The sequence below is a fragment of the Xiphias gladius genome, chromosome 10 (genome assembly GCF_016859285.1).
Source record: "Xiphias gladius isolate SHS-SW01 ecotype Sanya breed wild chromosome 10, ASM1685928v1, whole genome shotgun sequence".
Classification (NCBI taxonomy): Eukaryota; Metazoa; Chordata; class Actinopteri; order Istiophoriformes; family Xiphiidae; genus Xiphias; species Xiphias gladius.
In genome coordinates, this window is record NC_053409.1 from 20,761,693 (window position 1) to 20,783,922 (window position 22,230).

At 39.7% G+C, this 22,230-nt stretch overlaps 2 protein-coding genes across 6 annotated transcripts in view; both read left to right on the top strand.

The window, feature by feature from the left end:
* stxbp5b (syntaxin binding protein 5b (tomosyn)) overlaps window positions 1–16,903 on the top strand; it is a 28,379-nt gene extending 11,476 nt beyond the window's left edge. The window contains exons 8-29 of one of the 5 annotated variants that reach the window (XM_040136567.1): window positions 989–1,112; window positions 1,283–1,361; window positions 1,977–2,131; window positions 2,247–2,319; window positions 3,354–3,501; window positions 3,744–3,811; window positions 3,927–3,967; window positions 5,018–5,238; window positions 5,524–5,708; window positions 6,110–6,235; window positions 6,523–6,674; window positions 8,039–8,101; window positions 8,190–8,246; window positions 8,342–8,389; window positions 9,461–9,511; window positions 9,737–9,865; window positions 10,661–10,900; window positions 11,354–11,711; window positions 11,888–12,053; window positions 12,496–12,607; window positions 13,111–13,331; window positions 13,423–16,903. In XM_040136567.1, coding sequence (XP_039992501.1) covers window positions 989–1,112; window positions 1,283–1,361; window positions 1,977–2,131; window positions 2,247–2,319; window positions 3,354–3,501; window positions 3,744–3,811; window positions 3,927–3,967; window positions 5,018–5,238; window positions 5,524–5,708; window positions 6,110–6,235; window positions 6,523–6,674; window positions 8,039–8,101; window positions 8,190–8,246; window positions 8,342–8,389; window positions 9,461–9,511; window positions 9,737–9,865; window positions 10,661–10,900; window positions 11,354–11,711; window positions 11,888–12,053; window positions 12,496–12,607; window positions 13,111–13,331; window positions 13,423–13,464 — 2,859 coding nt within the window. In that variant the 3' untranslated portion in view covers window positions 13,465–16,903. The remainder of the gene's footprint in view (window positions 1–988; window positions 1,113–1,282; window positions 1,362–1,976; window positions 2,132–2,246; window positions 2,320–3,353; window positions 3,502–3,743; window positions 3,812–3,926; window positions 3,968–5,017; window positions 5,239–5,523; window positions 5,709–6,109; window positions 6,236–6,522; window positions 6,675–8,038; window positions 8,102–8,189; window positions 8,247–8,341; window positions 8,390–9,460; window positions 9,512–9,736; window positions 9,866–10,660; window positions 10,901–11,353; window positions 11,712–11,887; window positions 12,054–12,495; window positions 12,608–13,110; window positions 13,332–13,422) is intronic. The other 4 variants (XM_040136569.1, XM_040136570.1, XM_040136571.1 and 1 more) reach the window with 4 other exon arrangements.
* A 1,157-nt stretch (window positions 16,904–18,060) lies between these two features.
* Window positions 18,061–22,230, top strand: part of LOC120795220 (SAM and SH3 domain-containing protein 1-like) — a 53,279-nt gene continuing 49,109 nt past the window's right edge. Inside the window, exons 1-2 of the mRNA XM_040136916.1 lie at window positions 18,061–18,209; window positions 18,918–19,591. Of these exons, the coding sequence (XP_039992850.1) occupies window positions 19,109–19,591 (483 nt within the window). The 5' untranslated portion in view covers window positions 18,061–18,209; window positions 18,918–19,108. The remainder of the gene's footprint in view (window positions 18,210–18,917; window positions 19,592–22,230) is intronic.

Here is a 22,230-nt window from a genome sequence, read left to right on the forward strand (position 1 = left end):
TTTCATACTGGATAACTTAAGTTGTTGGTTGAGATTACACGGTGAAGGAAAGGCTATTTTGTAATTGTTATTCCTGTACTATACACACTGGAATTAAGATGATATCCAGTGGATCAAGTAAAATAAAACAATTTTGTAGATTATTGTTCTTATAACATGAAGTGAAACAATGAAAAATTTGCCAAAATCTATAATCAAGTTCCTTTTCTGCTTCAACAAGATGAGAAGCATTTTCTCAAAGCGTGGAAATGATAGCGCAGCAGCACTATTGAAGAATAAGCCTGGTGATATTGTTTAGTTTTCTTACTGTCAATCAAGCCCATCAAGAGACAACAACTAAGAATGAATTAATCCTACAAACCAGCTTTGCCATTATAGGCAAAACCTGATATTGCTTATTCCTCTTTGCCAGAGTTCCATTGTTGTTCAAAAAACGATTAAATACACATCACTGAGCCACAGTGTTGCACTGGGTGACATTTTACATCATTGCCTGTGGATTATTTCGAGTCAATCCCATATACACTGTCCGCCAGCCATAGATACTCACTAGAGCACCAAATGAGTTAATCCGCGTCTGAAAATAGTCCTCGACAAATACATAATGTACTCCTCTTTCAGTCACTTTTGCTAGAAACTACAGTGCCCAGCTGTTTAAGAAATTGTTTAGTCTTTTTAAAGAGGGAGGTATATATATTTGTGACTTGTTTTTTAAAAATTTACCTCTTCAGTAGATAGGACGGAGCTTGGGGTTTAGAGCCAAGGCATAGGCTGGGGAAGTCAGAAAGTAGTGACAGAAGGACTCTTGGTTTTAGTCTTTTCATGGGATTTTTTTTGACTCCAAGAAAAATATAAAACCAGCCGTAACCTTTTCAATATGTCGCACACGGAGCTACTACAGATCTTCTTATTTATCATTGCACAGCTGTAAAATTTGCATATATTTTACGTATCACACTGTAACGATGTGCTGCTGTGTGTCTTCCAGGCGATCCACTCAGTCGCCTGGCACCATGAGGGTAAACAGTTTGTTTGCAGCCACTCAGATGGCACTCTGACCACATGGAATGTACGAGCCCCGGCCAAGCCTGCACAGATCATCACACCACATGGTTAGAACTGTTGTATACACACAGTTGTACTGTTCATACACACCCAGGCATATTGAATAGAGGCCACCTATGTCTCATATTGTAGCAACATATGTGGACAGGAGCATATGTATTGTACTTCCGCAAATTAAAGTTTGCATCGGCACTTTTTGCCGTTTGACCTCCACTAGGAAAGCAGCCTAAGGATGGAAAAAAGCCAGAACCATGCAAGCCTATCCTGAAGGTGGAGTACAAAACAACGAGGGCTGGGTAAGTTTGTTGGTAGCAAGTCCACACCCATCCTGTGTCTTAACTGACTCTGGTTTGAATCCATATCCTGTACTGAAAGTGGCCTTTCCTGTTATTCTATCACAAAAGCATATACTATACCAAACAGGCCCGTCTTGTTGACAGTATCCTTACACTGGTGGAAATTGAGCGGAAAGCTTGGACGGTCCCTGTCTAATTATTTTTTTATGTTCTTGCAGGCTTTGTTTTGTTGTGATCATTAAATAAATTAGTTTTATGTTATGATCACTGTCAACACAATTATCATTATCTGGAGAGAACAAACTTGACATGTCAAGGTCACAAAGTAAAAAGACAAAACTTTCCTATGATTATTATAATTATAATTATTATTCGATCTTATTAGAGGAGAGGGAGTAATATAGTTGTCATTATAATTAAAAAGTGTGCTCCTCCCATCATAGATGCTCTTGAAATGGGGCCAAATAATTTCCAGAGAAAGCACAACAGTAAAAATTTTGGTGTACCTCTTCACCAATTTACCACTGATTAGATCGAGTAGCTTTTCACCTTTACAACAAATTGAATTTTTCGGAATGAACAACGGAAATGTTGGTGTGTGTTTGCGTAACTCAGGGACCCATTCATGGTCCTGTCTGGAGGTCTGTCTTACGATACATTGGGGAGGAGAGCCTGTCTGACTGTGATGCATGGAAAGAGCACTGCCGTCCTCGAGATGGACTACCCCATTGTAGATTTCCTAACGCTGTGTGAAACCCCATATCCAAATGGTGAGCTGTAATAGTCCACTCTCAACTGGTTTTGTTCCCTTTGTCGCAGAGTCTGTATTAGCTCACTGAAATTACATCATTATCCCTGTTAATTTTGTGCCGTTTCGTTTGCCAGACTTTCAGGAGCCTTATGCTGTGGTGGTCCTGCTCGAGAAGGATTTAGTTGTAATAGATCTCGGACAGATTGGGTAATTATTTGACGTATTATCATTCTCCTTATTTTTATTTGGCTACATATATTTTAGTTTGAGTATTTTTGCTATGCATCAAAGGTCATCATTGGTTTTGTAGAGCAATCACACGGTGTACAAGAGATGCTGCTAATTATTTAACCATATTGACGATTTAAGTCAGAAATGGAGGATTCAAACTTTTCAGACTTTAATAAATATTAGTCATGATCCTTCTCTTCTACACAATACACAAGAGCTGTCACAGTCACTTACATTTTTGACCTACTCCTATTCTTTAAAGGTTCCATGTAAGTAAAATGTCTAACTTTAACTTTATTGTTCCAAAGGAATTTGTTTTCTGGTAAAGCATTGTCTTCTTTTTACCTTAATCTTAATGTTTTGTGCTTTTTCCCCTCGGTGTATCATGCTGCCTTTTATCATCCTATGCCAAATATATTCTTGAACTGGTATTTTAATTCCAAATCTCAGTATTTTCTCTTTGTTTTTTAATGTTAACATTTTTAATGTTGTTGTAACTTGCACTGGTGGGTGTGTGTAAACATGTCACCCCGTAAATCCAATATTTGTTGAGGGCAAACCAGCCAGCATAAAGGCCGAAGATGCACTCCTCAAATTGGTTATTGCACTTAGACGTGCCCCCAAATCTACAAGTTTCCTCCCAGCGCACTGTTGTTGCTTTGAAAGTCACAGTTGAGTTTAAAAACCGGCAACATTAAAGCACTAACATACAGTGGGTCACATTTAATGTTTGGGTGCAACAATTGCTGTCCAATTCCAGCCTCTGTGATTAGAAATTATGAATTTAACATAAAATTTCCATTGTGAAAATGTTTAAAATTACAATAAAGCTATTAAAAACTGTATAATCAACAATCTCAAGGCCATTTCATGGGACATTTTATTGTAGTCAGTCAGTCAGTGAACTTGGCCGTAAAATTAATTGGCATTTACATCTCAAGTTGACAGACATGCAGATATGATAAGAAAGTCTTTTTTCAAACCTAACCTATGGCACATTTTCCTCACAGGTACCCAATATTTGAGACTCCATATCCTTTGACTATACATGAGTCACCGGTGACTTGCTGTGAGTACTTTGCTGACTGCCCTGCTGAACTTATACCTGCACTTTACTCCATTGGCAGTCGGCAAAAGAGACAAGGTTACAGCAAGAAGGTAATTTATTCATCTTTGTAATCTTTTTAAAATGCATTGTTCAAACGCGGTGGTTTCAAACTTTCTTCCATCTCACAATTATTGAGGCCACTTTGCTCCTGGGAACACTCAAATGGATTTATACCCTTGCCCTGATCTATGCCCCGCTGCAGGGAGAAGCACGCTTTTTATTGGAAATAAATGAAAAAACCCACGGAGGTAATATTACTGCATTTGATCATTTAAAGTTCTTATTTTCACAGGAATGGCCAATTAGTGGGGGAAACTGGGGCCAAGGCACACAGAGTTACCCAGAGATCATAATCACAGGGTTAGTGATTAATAAATGAATTAATTTATTTTTTGATACACGCAAAACTGTGAATCACACACATGGACTTGTGGTGTTTTTCAATGATTTCTCTGCATGTTTTCCCCTAAAACAGACATGCTGATGGGTCGATCAAATTTTGGGATGCTTCCGCATGTGAGTAGTTTTGTTTTATGTATATTGTTTTGTATAATGTTGTGTATAATGTGTAAGTGTATAATGTCAACAGAAATATTAGCATTTGGTGCAGTTTTTATCGCACCAAAAGATTAGATTCATCTTACAGAATATTTCTAGTCCCATTTCAGGTTACAGTTAAAATACATACAGCTGTACAATCCATGCTATGATACTACACATTTCCATATCTCAAGATCATACATATGCTCAGAAAATGGTAGACATTGAGATCTGCAAAGATGAGAATATAAAAGCCAGTGCATTTTACATGTAGATATTCATATTAACGTAAGGAACTGCTTGCACAGTGATGAAGTCCGTCTGTGGAAGAGAAGCTAAATTATGTAAGTCTTGAACATCAGACAAACTCTAGAATTATAGAGTACATTGCAGAAATGATATTGCTCGGGCTTTTTTATCAAAAAATTTGGAAATAAAGGAGTTGTCAGTGACAGTGTTTATCATTCCACGTTGGTACATGAGAAAGAGTTATGTCGCACCAATGTTTTTGGCATTACTTTTTTTTTTTTTGTCTGAATTTTGCAAAGTTGTATGTCACATCATTTTAAATCTGCTTCTTAAATATTTGTTATTCTTCTTGAATACAGTATGAATTCTATCTTGAAGCAGTTCGCAGATTGAAGAGGGGCACATTCACAGAGTCCTGCTGACTTTGAGGTTAAAACGCAATTGATTTAGGCTTAAACGCAATTGATCAATTGATTAATCCCTCTGAGAGCTTTGCCATGGCTGTATTAGGCTTTGAAGCAGCTGGCTATGCCGTTTTAGCATGTGTATACACTACGGTGTCATCTGCATAGATTACTGTTTCCCCTCAATGACAGTGTTTAGAGAGATTATTAACGTTTAGCCAAATTCACACTACGGATCTTGGTGACAACTGCTTTTGTGCATTTAATGCCCACTGGAATTAATACTGACTCCAACACACTAGTTGCTGCCATGGGTACATTTGATGTAGGTAGAGGATCATCATATCTTTCTTTTTCTTCACTCTTCTCAAAGTAATGCTTCAAGTGCTGTACAAGTTGAAGACCGCCAAGGTTTTTGAGCGGGCTCGCAGTAAGGAGGAGAAGCCAAGTACAGATATAGTAGAAGAGGACCCATTCGCCATCCAGACCTTGTCCTGGTGCCCTGAGAGCAGGATGCTCTGTGTGGCAGGTGTGTCTGCCCACGTTATCGTCTATAGGTTCAGCAAGCAAGAAATCACCACTGAAGTTGTGCAGGTGGGTAAACGTCATTTTCCATGGCAGTGTCATCAGAAACATGCAGAATTAAAGTTTTGGACAAATGTTAATCATTTAAATCTTAGTCCTGAAACTTTTATCTGACTGCAGACAGGCCACTGCCCTTTGTAGTTTTTTTTGTTTTCTTTTTCTTTTTTGTGACAGACAGTTCAGGGAAATACAGTTTAGGGAAAGAAACCTCTGGCATGCATGCATGTACAGGTGTTTTGAGAAGTGGAGGTACAAGAACAAGCCTTTTTGTGACAAATCATCTCTTGTGTTAAGCTTTTGGAGGTGCGGATGCAGAGTGAATTTAGCGAAGTGGATTCCCCTGATCCAGGGGGGGAGCAGACGCCGACTCTGCCAACCCCGGGAGCTCCCCCCAGCCCTCAGGAGACTGAAGTGCCCACCCAGCCTTCCACAGGCAACAGCTCCTCTGACGGACCCCGGGACAATATACCATGCCTGCAGTATGGACAACAGTGTCTTCTTGTTCTTTTTTTTTTCTTTTTTTCTTTTTTTTTGGCAAAAAAGATTGAATTGGGACAAGCTTTTTGTTTCATTGTGAAGCAGATTGTTACTGAACAAACCAAAAACTGAAACAAAAAGGTCATTTGTGTGACGTAGTCATCCATTCATTCCTTACAGCCATCTGTTCAATCCTTCATGAAATTTCCACATCAGTACACCAGGGGAAAATGTTCTTCTGTATAAAGATATTAAAAATGATGAAAATGTTTTGACAGCAGAAGGTTGGAAGGGGGAATAACAATAATAAAAAATGATCATATTGTCAGTGCAGCAAAGGGTCAGGATTCGTTCCCATATAAACCATATCCTGCTGTCTCATGTTGCTGTGTGTTTGATGCAGGGTGCGGAGCTCCCCGCTGAAGCAGTCTCCGGGCTACCAGGTGGAGCTGGTGATCCAGCTGGTGTGGGTGAGCGGGGAGCCACCTCAGCAGATCACCAGCCTGGCTATCAACTCCTCCTACGGCCTGTAAGTATCTATGGCCAGCACACGTGATATTTTGGCATGAGGTCACATCACTTTATGCCCACACTTGTCCTGACAGTGGTAGTTATGCCTGTCCAGTAGCTTTTTTTTTTGTGCAAAATTTGTGTGTATCAAGAAATTTTAAGTGCATCCTGTCACGCAGAAGGCAGTAACCAGGCATTTATATAGTGCAACTGTAAATAAAGCCTGTATCACAGTTTGGAGTAAGGAGCCAAAATAGCATCTGAATCCTAATTACACCGTGTCCCTCATCCCCCCCTGTGTTTCAGCGTGGTGTTTGGAAACAGTAATGGCCTGGCTGTGGTGGACTACCTCCAGAAAACTCTGCTCCTCAACATGGGCACATCAGAGCTGTATAGCCCATCTGACCCCTACCAGAGGCAGCCTCGCTCCCCACGCAAAGCACGACAGCCCTCTGGAGGTGAGCTGCACTCCAAAAATTATACCCCTGTCTCATTTTTCCTGGTGCTCACTCTCTAAGCACTGCTAAGTAGCTGCACCGACTGCCCTGACTCACATTAATCTCCCTGAAATAAACGCTTTATTCAATAGTGAGTTACCTTATATTCCATTGCGTTGCTTAACACTGACTGACCGTTAGAGGTGGGTTAGGGAGGCAGCGCTGACACTTGGCAGCCGCTGTTACTTCGCACTATGACCACCACCCCCTGCAGTAGCTCCTCTCCCTCAACAGGGGGCATCACTGACAGATTCTCCATCTGTTCATTTGGACTGTGCAAGGACAGTGGAGCTAACATGTTGGGGACCTGTGCAGTCAGAGTGGATGCTGTATCATTGCCTCTCTCCTGTAATAAAATAATCTTTTGATTTGTTTGAATGATGAAAACAGTACATAAGCCTTGTTTACTTGCTTGTACTAGCCTAGCAGTTTCTCTCATGTCATTTATTTTCTCTTTTTTATCTAATCATCCTCTCATTCGCTATTTGTATTCATTCTTCTCAGTCTCAGTCGTCTGGTGCTAGACTCTTTTAACTCTTTTTTGCTCTTTTAATTGGGTTTTCTGCCATGCAAAGCATTTTTTTAGTTCATGTGAACTATAAGAATGCTATGTGAGAAATATATTTATACTGTTTAATTTCCATCGCAAATCCAGCAGCAAGCCTCTGAGACGTCCTTCTCTTTTGCACTTATGATTTCCAGTCATTTTTCTGTCTCACTGTTTTTACTCTTGGTCTCTCTCTGTGATTTGATAAAGACATTCCAAATGTGACGTCTTGCATGTCCAGACTTTCTAACTTGTATACTGAGTCTGTGAAAAAACTACGCTCACCTCACTTCAGTAAGTCATGTTGTGTCAGAATTTACCCCTCCTAGTATCATTTTTCTCCTATAAAGCCTTTCCTTCTTCCCATGAAGATATATTCCCTGATTTGGTTATAGCAACCCCCCATCCCCAAAGCTCACTATTGACTTTTTTTTTTTTTTTTTTTAAACACCAGCAGTCAGCTGGGAGGAAATTTTAAGACTTGAGGGTTCTGTAACAAAATCAGGTAGTTTATCTTTCAACCCTGCCTTCCTGTTTTACTAGACAAACAGTGACACATTGAGTCAAATGTAATAGGTTTGTGAACTCAAGTTTGGTGTATTTACTGGACTGTATGGATAGCTATCCCTGCCTTTGTTTAAATAGGTGACCCTTTATTATTTTCACCACATGTACTGTAATGTAGAAGTTGGCATAGCTTTAGTAAGAGTTGCTAAGAGTAGTCGAATTGTAGGACTAAATCTGCCATGTTTGATTACGACTTTTGTGGATCCCACAGCACTGTGCGATTCCAACGATGGATCTAACACCTCAGAGGACCGCTGCAAATCACCTACGTCAGGTAAGCGTTAGTGCTCCATGCAAAAAAACAAATCATTTTATTATTTTAAAATACCTTTTTTTTTCAATTGCCGCTATTTGTCATGTAGGATCTACCTCACCATGCAATTCAGACGATGAACGAAAACAGAAGTTCATAGAGAAGGGTACTGTATCATTCAAAGCTGCATATCCACTTAAATTCAAGCATTTGTAAAGTGGCTGCAGTTTTCTGATTTGTCTTTTTGAACCTTATTTCCAGTGAAGTTCAAAAGCAGACGCTTTTCCAAGACGGTTGCCAATGACTTTGGTACTGTATCATTCAAATGTATTCCTTCTGATTACTCACTCTTTCTCTCTGAATGACGGCGTTCTAACCACACTGTGCCTTAATCCTACATCAGTCTGTGCTTCTCGTACCAATGACAGAAAGAAGTGCATTCAGGAAACGTGTTTTTACTAATCACGTGGTTTTGGGGTTTCATAGTCGATATCAGAAATTAATCAGGATTCTTCATCGAATGCATGACAGGACATCTTTTAAATTTCAGGCCTCAGATTTTCTATGCAGAAATTTGTCACAATAGGCTGTAGGCTGTTGTTACGCAACTGTAGGTAGAAAAAGGTATGCCAAATTGGCAGATGTTACTCTATACTTCATATTTTTACTAATTCGAAAGCATAGAAAATCTGCTTCATGCCACCATATTTATCGTACTAATGTCTAACCGCATCACTTAATTGTTTAAGTGAAATATTTCTCTCTGATTGTAGACACTTGCTGTGTGTGTTTCTGATTCCAGGGCTTCAGTCAGTGTTAAATGTTTGGCTGCCCACTGATTTTTTTTTTTTTTTACCTTTCCTCCCACTCTCTTTGCATAACTATGTTCAATGAATTATAATTACCTTATTTCTTGACTGCCTCTTGCTTTGTTTGGCATTACAGGCCCTTTGGTTGTCTGTGATGCTTCTCAGCGTCCTTTGTATTCTCAGGGTTTCTCTTAGGGTGGTTATAGACTACAACAGGCAACTTTTGGGGTACTTTTGGTAGCAAGGAACAATATTCCTATCGAAAACCCCAAAACAAACCAAGTCAAATGTTTTTGGAATCAGAATATTCCTCTTAAAGCAATGCACAGCATATACTGTAAGCATGTCCTCAGCAGTTGTCCTACAGTATGTATCACCACTCTTACGTTGACTTTTTTCGATTGACTACCCACTAATTTGCAGTAAAAATTATGACAAAATAATTAATTGATGATTACTTAATCATCGGTTGTAATTTATCTCAGTAACCTTTGATTCATCAACAAAAAAAATGTCAATTTTTAGCCCTCATTCTCTCCTCATAAAATTGGGGTATTTGTTTCTGTTACAGCCAAGATGTCACGGAAAATTAGCTCGACTAGTGAGCAAAAGCCAGACCTGGGTAAGCCAAAACTAATGCCTATAAGTTTCAAAGAACCTTTATATTTTCTTACAGGTGTTCCTCTTGTCATTTGAATCTTCTGCTTAGTATTAAATTCACAGTTTCAAAATACTCCTTTGAGAATACTGCTTATTCTCTAACAGCATGTTTTGTGTGAATGTGAGACTCCTGTTATCTTGTACTGTAAGTTGAGATGAACACTGTCTCTGTGTGCATTGTGTGCAGAGGAGAGGTCCCAACGATGGCGCTCTCTCACATGTAAGACGCACTTTTATTGTATGAACAAAGGCAAGGCAGCAGACAGGATGAGCCAGAAGGCGGACGTATGTAGAACTAAGTCAGCCCCTGACTCCTGTGAGTGGACCAGGTTTGGGCTGAAGTGGGATAACTGGTACTAACCCCCACCACTGCTGGGGCTTTTATTTCGAATTGGTTGACATATGACACTAATCCTCTCACAATGATTGTGTTCTTCTTTTTGAGGAGGTTCCACTGGCTTGACTGCACTCAGCATTAAAAATCTTGCTTTTCTTGTTTGCAGGGCAGTTTGTTTAGCCTTCCCTTCTGTGTCACAGATCTTTTTTTATTTTCTGTTGCGATCCCTCATTAGCTTTTTAAAGTGGGTAAAAGCTTGTGTTTCAGCTTCCGTCAGCACAGTAATGAGGCATGAATAATTTTTGCTCCTTATAACAGTTCTTCCTTGGGAGTCACTGTAGTACTACATTCATATCTTACGCATTTTTTCACATTGAGAATGTTGTTGTCAAATTTTTAATAGCAGAAAAACAAATTGGGAACAATTTAAAGAAAACTGCATCCTTGGGTGTAAACTGTGAAAGAAAATCTCAATGTCAAAAAGCTTTTTGGTGTGCCATAGATGAAGGGTTTGTTTTTTTTTTTTTTTTTTTGGCTGCACTGAGTCATTTCCATGAAAGACATGAATATGATCAAAGGCGTGCTCCACTAATCACATGGTCGCAAAACATAGCCCTAACATGTTAACTGAGTTTTGACTTGGTGGATTTTATGCCATAATACCTCTAATTCTCCTGTTTGCATGGAGAAGTCCTCTGTAAACTTCTTACCCCTTTAGTTTCACATGAACGATTTCCTCATCGTCTTATTTCTGTGCTCACTCCCGCTGTCCAGATGCCAAGGATAACTCATTCACCCGCTCGCGTAGCTCGAGTGTAACCAGCATAGAAAGAGAATCTCGAGAGGCCATCTCCTCCTTTCACTTCTGTGAGAGTTATCCCAGGAAGACGGACAGCGTGGTCGGTCCCGGTGTGCTGGTGGGAACCACCCAGGGCTCTGTGATGATGGTGGCCCTCAGCCTGCCGCCTGGTGGGGACCAGAGGCAACAGCAGCCAGTCGGCATCTCCTCCTGCGGTAAGATATGTAATATACGTACTAGATATATACTGTATATACATAGCAGCCTTGCATCGTTAAATGTCAGTCATATTTGCTGAACACAAGGTTCAAAAAAGACCAATCCTGTATTTTTCTTTTCCAAAAACTGAAATGTCATGCCAGAGTTAGGTCAATTCTATTGCGCCAAAATGTGTAAAGGCAATTTCTCTAACCTTAGTGAGAGCACAGGACAGAGAGAAAGTTTGAATAGGGTGGTCGACTAGTGAAAGTGGTTATATTTATTTATTTCCCATCTCAGTTAATGTGCACATGTTCCAAGTGAAAATATCCAACCGTCCATGCTCTACTGTCCTTTTAGTTGACCACGAGTTAAGGACTGCAGAAGTAGGAGAGCAAGATTTTGCTTTACATCCTGTGGTAATTTGAAGGGAGTCTCTAATTCTTCCTCTTTATTACCCATTTTTCCAGGCACTCTAGTCAGACTCAAAGGAGGCATTTTGACGATGGCCATGCTGGACTCCACTGGAACTCTGCTGCCCCCATCCTACGAGCCATGGTATGACCCAAATGCCTCAGATGAGGAGAAGGAGAAGAGCCGGAGGCGCAGGCCAGCCTCCCCTCCCTCATCACAAGAGGGTCAAGACTCCCAGTTTGCTGTGCTGTGCTCGGAGAAACAGGCCAAGGTGGTGGCAATGCCCTCTCAAACCTGCATCTACAAACACAACATCACAGAGACCTCCTTCGTGCTCAGGGCTGATGTTGTGCAGATGGCCGGAGCTAACTTCATCGCCTGTTTCTGTGCTAATGGGCACATCATGACTCTGAGGTATCGTTACCGGTAGCTTCGGCTGGTATTGACATCTACTCTCAGAAACCAAAATAACTATCTTTGTCCAGCTCATTTCATAGCAAAGATACATCTCAGTCCAAAGGAGGACAGATGCAGCAGTAACAGTCAGCTGCCTGGTGGCCTTACGCTGTCTAATCTTTGTATCCTCACAGTTTGCCCAGTCTACGGCCTCTGCTGGATGTGAACTACCTGCCGCTGACGGACATGCGGATAGCCAGAACGTTCTGCTTCTCTAACCTAGGTCAAGCCCTGTACCTCACCTCTCCCACCGAGATCCAGAGGATCACCTACAGCCAGGAGACCTGTGACAACCTGCAGGTCAGATACTTTCAATCAGTGAATGAGTTTTATTGTGAAAATTTTGAATTCATGTGTCATTATCAGAGCCGATAATGGTAAATGTGCAGACTGAAACAAACCAAAGTACAATATGTCAGTGTTTGAAATGAATCTTTGGGCTTCCCAACACAACAGCAACTATCCCTACACCAAACATCCTCTGTGTTCAAGTCTGAATCTGGGAAGGCACTTATTAATCTTCTGAGGTCACTAGTATTAGAGTTTAGTATTTAAAAACATTTGTGTTCTTTTCAGACATGTGAAATGACATAATTTCATATCCATTATTAACACCTGAAATGGCTAAATGACTAAAAAAACAACAAACAAACAAAAAAAACAAGCTTTGTAGGTCAGTCTATATGTCCACAGGGAATATAGATTGAAATAGATGCGTGCTGATGTTTTCTGTCTTCTCCAGGAGATGCTCAGTGAGTTATTTACCCCTGTGGAGACACCAGAGGCTCCTAACAGAGGTTTCTTCAAAGGCCTTTTTGGTGGAGGAGCTCAGTCTCTGGACAGGGAGGACCTCTGTGAGTACAGAACAGCCTAGTATCACATCATGATTCCCTCATTTACATACATGCTTCTATTTGCATATTGATATATTTCTGTTTCTGTTTCTCAACACGACTGGCTTCTATTGCTCCCTATGAGTGCCGGCGCTCAGGCTCCAACGGCACATTTGTAGTCTGTATAAATAAGAGAGCCATTGTCTATATTTCTCTTCTAGATTCCAACTACTATTAAAGTATTTTAGTATTTATACTTCTTAATAGCGTATGAAACTTTTTAAATTTTATTTTATGTGAAATGTGACAAAGTTAAATTCATTCAGTATGAAGATTTTAACACCATAAAAATCATACATATTTTAGACATAAATTTCACTCATTTTGGGAACGTGGCGGATGACTTTTGGGTTTCAGAAAAATTCTGTAATCGCCAAGATACCATTTGATTTAACATGACAAAAGAAGATTTGGCAACATGACCTCTTTTTTTTTTTTTTTTTTAATTTTAAAATCTTCGATAGTTGGTGAAACAACTGCTGGTAAGGCCTCCCGTAGCCTGGCCCAGCACATCCCTGGCCCAGGCAGCATGGAGGGCATGAAGGGTGCAGCGTCTGGGGTTGTGGGTGAGCTGGCCCGCGCCCGGGTAGCTCTGGACGAGAGAGGGCAGAAATTGGGTGAGCTGGAGGAGAGAACGGCAGCCATGATGGCCAGCGCAGAGTCCTTCTCCAAACATGCCCATGATGTATGCACCTGACATTTCTTTGAGCACCTTAACCATTGTTTACAGTTTAAATTCTTATGTCTGACTCCCCTGCTTTTATTTTTGAATTCAGATGATGCTGAAGTACAAAGATAAAAAGTGGTACCAGCTCTGATGGCAGCGTGGAGAGCATCGGACTCTGTGATCACGCATACCAGTATCTCTGAGGAGCTGCAGGTCCCTCCTCTTCTCTTCTCTATTTCTCTCCACGGGGGGTTCTGCTCAACAGACTCATGCTTTTATTCTCAGCACAATATCATACACTCTGCATAACTTCAGTCACCGGAGGACTGCTGCGGAGTAGACACTGGTCGCCCCAACGTAATGAGAATGGAAAGAAATGGAAGAAGAGAAGCTCTTAGGAATCTCTCTTTCAGTTTCACCAGAGAGCACAGATGTTCACATAACATCTGTCCCCAGATCAAGAGAGAGAGGACCTTTCATATCCATCAGTCATGCACTCATATATATCTCATATATATATCTACACACCCTGCTGTTTTGTTCTGAAAGAGGAAAGACAATTCTGCAAAACATGTACTTGTGGTGGCCTAATTGCAATTGTTCTCTTTTCCTTTTTCTGCCCTTTATGGTGTCTGCCAAACACAGTGGACTTAAATGAGGAGAAAGGTCTGATAACCCGTTGTCCTTCAAATCTGATCAAGTCAGTGAAGATGTTGGTTTCTATAGGAATGATTGAATCAGTGAAGGTCTTGAGTCGGTTTGTTTTTCTTGTCAATTATTTTTAGGAGTTTGACATCTGTCCTTTTGTCAGTCTGTTTTTGTCATGATTGTCCAAAAAAAGGGCCTTTCAAGCACTTAGAACCGTGAAAAAAATGGACAGGGAGATGATGAATCTATTGCTCCTCACCAAATAAGGGCTGGTAGTAAACTAGTTCATCACCGACCACTCCTTTTAGAGCTTTTTCCAACCAAGTTGCTTTAGTTGAGAAGGATAAATGGCTTTTTTTCTGAGAGTCACTTTGTTTTTATTTTAAAGTTGATTATTTATTGGAACAGTATGATAAATAGCAATTATAGGAGTTTGTATGTTGGGCATTTTTTTTTTTTTCCTTTGTCAATTAAATGAGCAAAAAAGCGCTGAAAATGTTTACCCCCGATGAAGAGTTTACATTGATCTATCAGAAGAATGAAGAGTAGATACACTGGAAAACTCCTGAAGGTCTTTATATTCTTCTAGCTTTCAAGGGGCTGTAGCTAAATCACGTATGAGAAGGATGATGTGTTGAAGGGCAAGACAAAGATTGTCCTTAATATAATTAGCATAAATGTATATTTTGGTTACAATTTTAAGTTTTTTGTGATAAAGATTATATCTATACATGATTCTTCAAATTTCTTTTGTTGCATTCGGTCATAGCTGAAGTTAATTTTTGTCTTGTTTCTCAGTGTGTAGGGAAAAAAGCATGTGTCTCTTACAGCACAGTTGAAATGGTAATGCTGTCTTTGTATTTGTAGCTGCCAGTAGAAATGACCAAGCACCACAGAGTGTTCCACACAGTGCCATTGGTCATCTCTCTCCGAACCATACGGTTAAAAACTGGTTGTCTTCTGCCTTTGCCTCATGATGCATATATGCTAACCTCTACCTATGTGTATATCTGTGCGTTTGTGAACATACATATATTCAGGAATATGTGTATGGGCGCCAATATTTATAATACTACATAGATACAGTGTATTACAATAGGTCTTTTGAGGTTTTTGTTTTTGCTTGACAGTGTTTTTCAATGTGATTAACTAGAATTCTTATTGTAATTAGATTTTTTTTTTTTTTTCATGAGGTGCAAGGATATGCTGCTATTTGTGTCAATGTAGGAGCATTATCTTTCGGTCTTTTATTTTGAAAAGAGAGACGAGACTTTTGTCAGTCCAGATTGCTGCCAAATTGTGTAAATAATGGGACAGCTGGACACAAATCTGACAGTGCAGGTTGAGGCAACGTGACATACTGTACGCTTGCGGCCATGTTCTTTTCCGACACCAAAGAGTTGCTTAATTTCACAGAGTTGTCTTGATTTTTCCAAATGGTAAGAGTCAGTCTGGATACCTTGGACAGCACTATGAAGTCAAGAAGTCTCCTGTGTGTAGGGGCGAAAGTAGATTGGCTTTAGCTTCTTCTTATGGGCATGACACCCTCATTACTGTCCAAAACTGCTGTACCTATGTTCAGAGGACAGGCAAAGTGAATTTGAAGAGTTTCATTCCTAAATGAGATATCCACCAAAGATAATCATGTAACACAGACTAATGGAAAATGCATGAAGTTAAACTTAAGCGATACTGTGAGAGGTTTTGAGACCTTGTCTTAGATTTAAGAGTATAAAATCATGTACACTTAGGAGATTATGAGTTATCAGTTAGACCAAAAATGTTTCCTCCAAGACGGATATACAGCATTTTGGAATAAAACCCTTCACTTTTAGCTGGCTGATTTAAAAAAAAAAAAAAAAAAAAATCTACTTTATACTACTGAGATAAACCCATTTGAAAGGGCAGTTATGTGGGTTTTGCACTATTTTTTGTACTTAACATAATTTTGTTAGTATGATTTCAATGTGTTCATTTTTTCGTGTCCCATTTTCTTATTTTTGAAAGGACCAAAACATGACAGAACCTATGCTTATCTATGTCATTTGCCAATTATGCTGATTGCTTCACTCTCAGATTTGTTTTCAATGTCAGGTTAATGATACTATGATATATTTATATATTTGAAAACAAATATATATATACTTTTAATTTCAAGAGTTATTGAAAACGAATACCTTTAATGTAATTTTTTGGATAGAATAACTCACATTAATGTCCAAACAATGGTTGTGCATAATTATCCATCATCCAGACATGACAATAAACATTTCTGGTTCTGTATTGAACATGCTCATCTCAGATTCAAGCTTTGCTACTGCAGGAGGGTCATCTTCTCTCGGTTGGCCACCCGGTCTCTCTGCAAAGTTTGGGCTCGGCTTTAAAGTGCTTCAGTTTGCAACATATATGTCCTAAGTGGTCTCTTATTGCACATTGAAGGATGCATGATATTAAGTGTTTACAAACTTGAAACGACCATGTATTATCCCTTTTAGAGATTGTCTGTCTGTTCTGGCATTTGTATTTACCACCATGTTGATCAAACCTGAAGTTCTCGTCACACATCAGGCGAGTGTCCCATTTTCGTTTGATCATGCCAGTTGTATAAGTGTGAGAGATTATATTTATTTTATTGGTACATCCGTTTATGTTAGTGTTCTGCTTCATGAAAACTCTTGCTTTCCCTGCGCTGTAAAAATGCATTGAAATTGAAGCTAGGCTCACAGCACCGTGCAGGAGAGCTCAAGGGTTTCTCAGTCGCCATACTTCCATCCATCTGTCTTCTGGGATGAATATCTGTGGAGTTGCAGTATTTTCTCATAGTAGGCAATTTTTGTACAGTTTTATTAAAATAAATTTCACATGGATGTCTGACTTAATCTGCTGCCACAAACAGTTTAGACTGTAGATACAGTACATATAGATATTATTGTGCAATGGAAAATAAATGTAAAACCAATCATAACATGTTTTGTCTTGTGTTTTTTGTTTCATGTTTTCCAGTTTACTCACCAACTTCATTTAAAAATGAATGCTTCACTGATTCCAATATGGAAATTATTTTAGGGAATGTTCCTCCTCAGGTCAGAGGTCAATATCAGCTATAGATTAAAGTGTCTTGCTCAAGGACCCTGGAGTATTGTCCAAAACTGCCTTGATCACCGTGAGGGACAGCCTGGTGTCTCCTTCATTTATAGTAGTTTGTGAAATATTAGAAAGTTGTTTTTAATTTTTAGGAAGGGAGTATTTATCCCAACAAAGTGACAGAAATTATTTTATGCTGTCCCTTTTCACAGGGTCAGACACTTTCAGACATTTTTTTTAAAGATGAACTTCAAGTTGTGGAAAACATATCTTTTCTAAAAAGATATAAACCAAAAATGTTCACCCTTTAAAATTTACATTTGGTGTACTGGCTGCTGAGGTTATGTACATTATTTCATCCTGTCTTATAGCTTGTAATGTTATGTGTATTATCAAGCACTTTTAAGGTGTTTTTATGCTATTTTCTTTTTACTTGTTTTCATTGGAGATATACCTATATACTGGCATACCATAAGCTGTAAAAAATTAAATCAGTGTTATTTTAGTGCCAATATTTTTGCCACTTAGGGAATTTGCCTTTTTGTGACTTTTCTTTTCTGAAATTATGTCACTTTTACAGTGTGATTAAGCACTTTTCAAACCCACAGAATATAATATTAAACTGTGGTGGAGATCCCACAGTTTCAAAGGTACAAACATGTACTGTATGTCAAGCTCAAAACATAATATTTTAGAGTCAACAAGGTAGAACAATTCCACATTTAGATCAAGATATAAAATATATTTTTTTTAAATTAATTTTTTAAAAATACCACATCTAGAATACATATATTTTATTTCATGATGTAGTCATAACAAGTACCTTGGGTTCAAGGAGGGACAAAATAAGGAGGGAATAAGAGTTTAAGACTTATAGAAACTCACCTATATTAGTTTTATGGGTGGTAATGACAGCAAATCAAAAGTTTTATTTTATTTTATTTTGTTTTATTTTAGAGTCCTACATTTCCCAGAAGCCCCCTGCAGGTGGCGCCGGTGCTCGCCGGACTCCCGTCGTCCAGCGGGGTAAAGGCTCCAGCAATGACTGAACCAGGAGCTGCATCCTCACACTGACTGAACCGGCGGATGAAGCGGAGCTACAGCAAAGTTGAAAACGGCGAGAGCCAGGCACAGAGTGAGCCACAGCAAGTGCGCTCTGAACAGGTAGAGAACAGATTTTTTTAAATGTTTTATCCTCTACGAGCGTTTTTTGTAGTAGTTATATATGAATATATGTGTATATATATATGTATATATGTATATATACACATATATATTTATACGTCGCTCTGGCTTTAGCGTTAACCTTTTAATTGTTGCTCCGGATAAACGTTTGATGGACCTGAGCGTCTCCGTAACCGTTGCGATGCATGAAACAAAGAGGATGGATGCAGCCTGAGAGGGACGCCAACTGTTAATGCTACCCCCCCCCCCCTTTCTTTGGAAGAGGATAACTTAAAGCTAATGTGGTCAACTCGGCTTTTCTCACTAGCTAACGTTAACTTTACGATTCCGTCGACGAAGGTACAGCAGCTAAAGTAACTGTTACTCGAGACACACGGTGCACCTAACCGTTAACATGCGGTCTAACGGTTTGTTGTTTGACTCTTCAGGCTTAAAAAAATAATCACAGCATATTCTGCCTTTCAGTTAAACGCCCCCCCCCACAGAGATGTCAAAGGTCAGGGTAAACGAGAAAGCCCGAAGCTGTCTTCACTGTTTTTACTCAAAAGAACTTCCGCAGGGCGACTGTCTCAGCCAGGGGTGATTAAAGGGATTTAAGATTAGAGGGCTTCGGACAAGTTAAAGGTGTTTCATTTAACATTTACCTCCCCTGCTATCTCTAAATATGCGTTCTCTCTGTTTTCTAAGGCTCTTCCCACAAGCAGTAGATGTGACTACTTTGGAGAATTGAACCAGGGACTGTGTAAGGTGGGAGTTACATGGCTAGCCTCAGCACAGCCCCAAGCAGAAGCAGAAGCAGGAGCCGGAGCAGGAGCAGCAGCGTGAATGAAGATGGTGGTGCGCACTTAAGGTAGGCCTTCCTAATATCCTGTCTTAAGATGAGCCAGGGGCCGAATCTCGTACTCGAGTGGCTGACGAAGCTCCATCTGGCCCAGTATGTGGAGTCATTCATTGACAACGGGTACGACGATTTGGAAGTTTGTAAACAGATCGGAGAACCAGACCTGGACGCCATAGGTGTATGCATTGAGTACCACAGGCACAGGGTGCTCACAGCAGTGCAGAGGCTGAAAGAGGAGGACAAAAGAAAAGCACCAGGCTACTATTTCACCTTAGAGCCTCTGGATGCCTCTTCTTGCCACCAGACTTCACGCTCAGACAGAGAGGATGACTCCAGGACACTGAGGTCACACACTGGGGCCACAGGAATACACCAGGCCTCCTGTCCTGGAAACCACAACCTGAAATTCACAGATTGTAATGACTTTGTGACCTACCCAAAACTGAAACTGAAGGTACTGATAAGGGATAAACTTGCTAAAGATGGGATCAACCTTGGAGAAGCACCTTACACCCATAAGGTAGGCAATTTTTACTTCCTGTTGTGCAATATTTTGTTACTAAATGCTTGCTCATCAAGTGCCGTCTCACCGAAATTAATATGCTCAACTTGTGTTGTTATGTATGTGATGAAGAGTGTGTCAAATTTCTGTGAAGCTGCTGACGTCCAATGATTCTTCTTTATCGCCCCAAGGATCGTTTGGTTTTTCTGTCAAAGGTCTACTGAGATTCAGTATCGTGTTGTCAGATTTCATCGTTAAGTTCATTTAATTAAGTTTATTTTAATTGAGTGATTGGGTGCTGAGTGGAACAGTCTGATCTTCACTGTCCATTTAGAGTTATAGTAAAAAGTAAGGTAATTTGGATAAGAACATCCTTAATTCAAATAGATTTTAATCATCATTTTATGACATTCATTGCATTCCAATGGTAGTTTTGAAGTGTCATATACTTTTTGCAATAGTTACTGTCCCACAATCTGACAGAAGGTATGTAGTTCGTTATTTCATACAATTCCCAGAGTCATTCAACTTTCAATGAGTGGGCATGAACTTTAACTTTCATACTCCCAAAATAGGTTGTTGAATCCATATTCCCGTAAGCAAGTGAAATACAAAATATGTTGGTAATGCTTTTTTTTTGTCGCTCTTTGACACCAGAACCAGAAGAGTTTAGATCTCACAGACTGTCTGTGCTATCAAACACTGATATTTTTGGCATAATGTCATGCTCTGGCGCGGCCGTGGCTCAGGAGATAAAGCGGGTTGCTCATTAGTTTCAAAGTTTGATCTACATGTCGGAAGATGCTGAACATCAGTTGCTCCCTGTGGGCGACACCAGTGTGTCGCAAGGTAGCTCGACGTCTTTGGTGTGAGAACATGTAAATTGCTTTGGAAAAAAGCAATATATAAACATGGCAATAAGGAAAAATGCACCAGAAAAAAAAATACTGTAGATCCAGAGATACAGAAAACAGAATAGCAGGTATTTGAAGTGTCATAGTTTAGATTTCTCCTTTCAATCAGTCAAGATTTCAAAGCATGTTGGTTGGTATCTAAGCTGGTAGTGTAAAACATAAGCACTGCAGTTAAAACATAACCAGTGAGTAAGACTCGAAAATCCTCTGACCTCTGCAAGGAGATGTCAGTGGGACAGTTCATAGTCTGCCATAGTGACAGATGTTTGATCTGGATGATGCATTTACTGATAGCATGGCATTTTATTTCTGGGGATCTTCTCTGTTTTGACGACTGTCCAGTCTGTGTTGACTGCAGGGATTGTTTGTTAATGTAATAGCAGAGGATTGTTATTCCGCTGTGGCATTAACCACATCCATTCAGTACATAATACACTCAGCGCATGGTCTGCAGCCAGTCAGATGAAAAGCTGAATGGCACATTGGGGTTAGTTTTAACAATCTTTCACTCATTGGAGGGTATGAGTAATGGATTCTGGATGTGATTATCACAGAAAACTGATGTGTACTGTTAGAAAGTACGTGGTACAATGCTGACATGAATCTGTTTCAGCTGAACTGTAACAGACTTGTCAGATTGAATTTCTGCAGAGGAACGTTGTCGGACACTGCCCCAGAATATCTTCATACTTTCCGCCCGCCCTAAGGCACAGTTTAGGTTCTTAAAAGTGGCACTCAGCCAAGAGAGAACTTGTTCTTTTAATGCACATTCATACTCGCCCTGGTTTTGTCTTTCCTCAGCGGATACAAGTTAAAAATGCTGCTTATCAATATTTAATGAATGTGGTCTGAGAGACTGGCGAGCCAGGTGCAGCTGTCCAGTTTGATTGGACTGATTTGTTTCAAAACAAATCATACAGAATATTGAGCCTGCTTTACTAGAAAGCCTTTACACAAGCCTTCCTACCATGCAGTCGTATGTAGCCATATGGAAAATCGGGCATTGTTTGGCATATTCTAATATATTCTGATAATGACAGTCTATTTGGAAAAGTTTATTTTATCCCTCTGCAGTGCAATAAGCTTTAAAATAGTTGCACTGTACACATAGTACTTGTATGGTTCTGGCCAGTTTCATAGCTACAAGCATATGCTGTTAATGAAAGATTCAGAGGCTACAAACTACTAAGTGCAAGCACTTTGTGATTCATGTCCAACCTTTTTGTAGGTTTCAGCCAATATTAGGACAGTTAGACTCAACTAGAAAATTTTCTTAAATTCTTTAGACTTAAAAACACTGCCAGCTCTGGAGTCAACACAGCCATACTGGGGTTTTAAATCCATTCACAGGGCAAAACCTAAGAATTTTACTGAGAGAGTTTTAACAGTAATGAAAGGGATAGTAGCTCATGCTCTGCTAGGTAGTTAATGCAGCCTCTACAAAGTACAAAAGACCATCACTAAAAAATCATTGATGTTTAGGAGTATTTAGGAGTATTATGTCATCCTCTTACATTTCAGTAGGAAATAGGCCAATGTTGTTGGCTCATTAAATTTGCCCCATTTGATCCTTCTGAGTTCTTACATTATGAAAACATACATGGTCATTTCATTCATTTATGTTGTAAATATTGAATACCAGCTTGATTTGGAGCAGCTTAGCAGCGAAGAGTTGATTTAAAAAAAAATCCGTTCAGACTAGTCGGCTCCTCATGATAACAGCATTTTGGAGCAGTTTGGCCT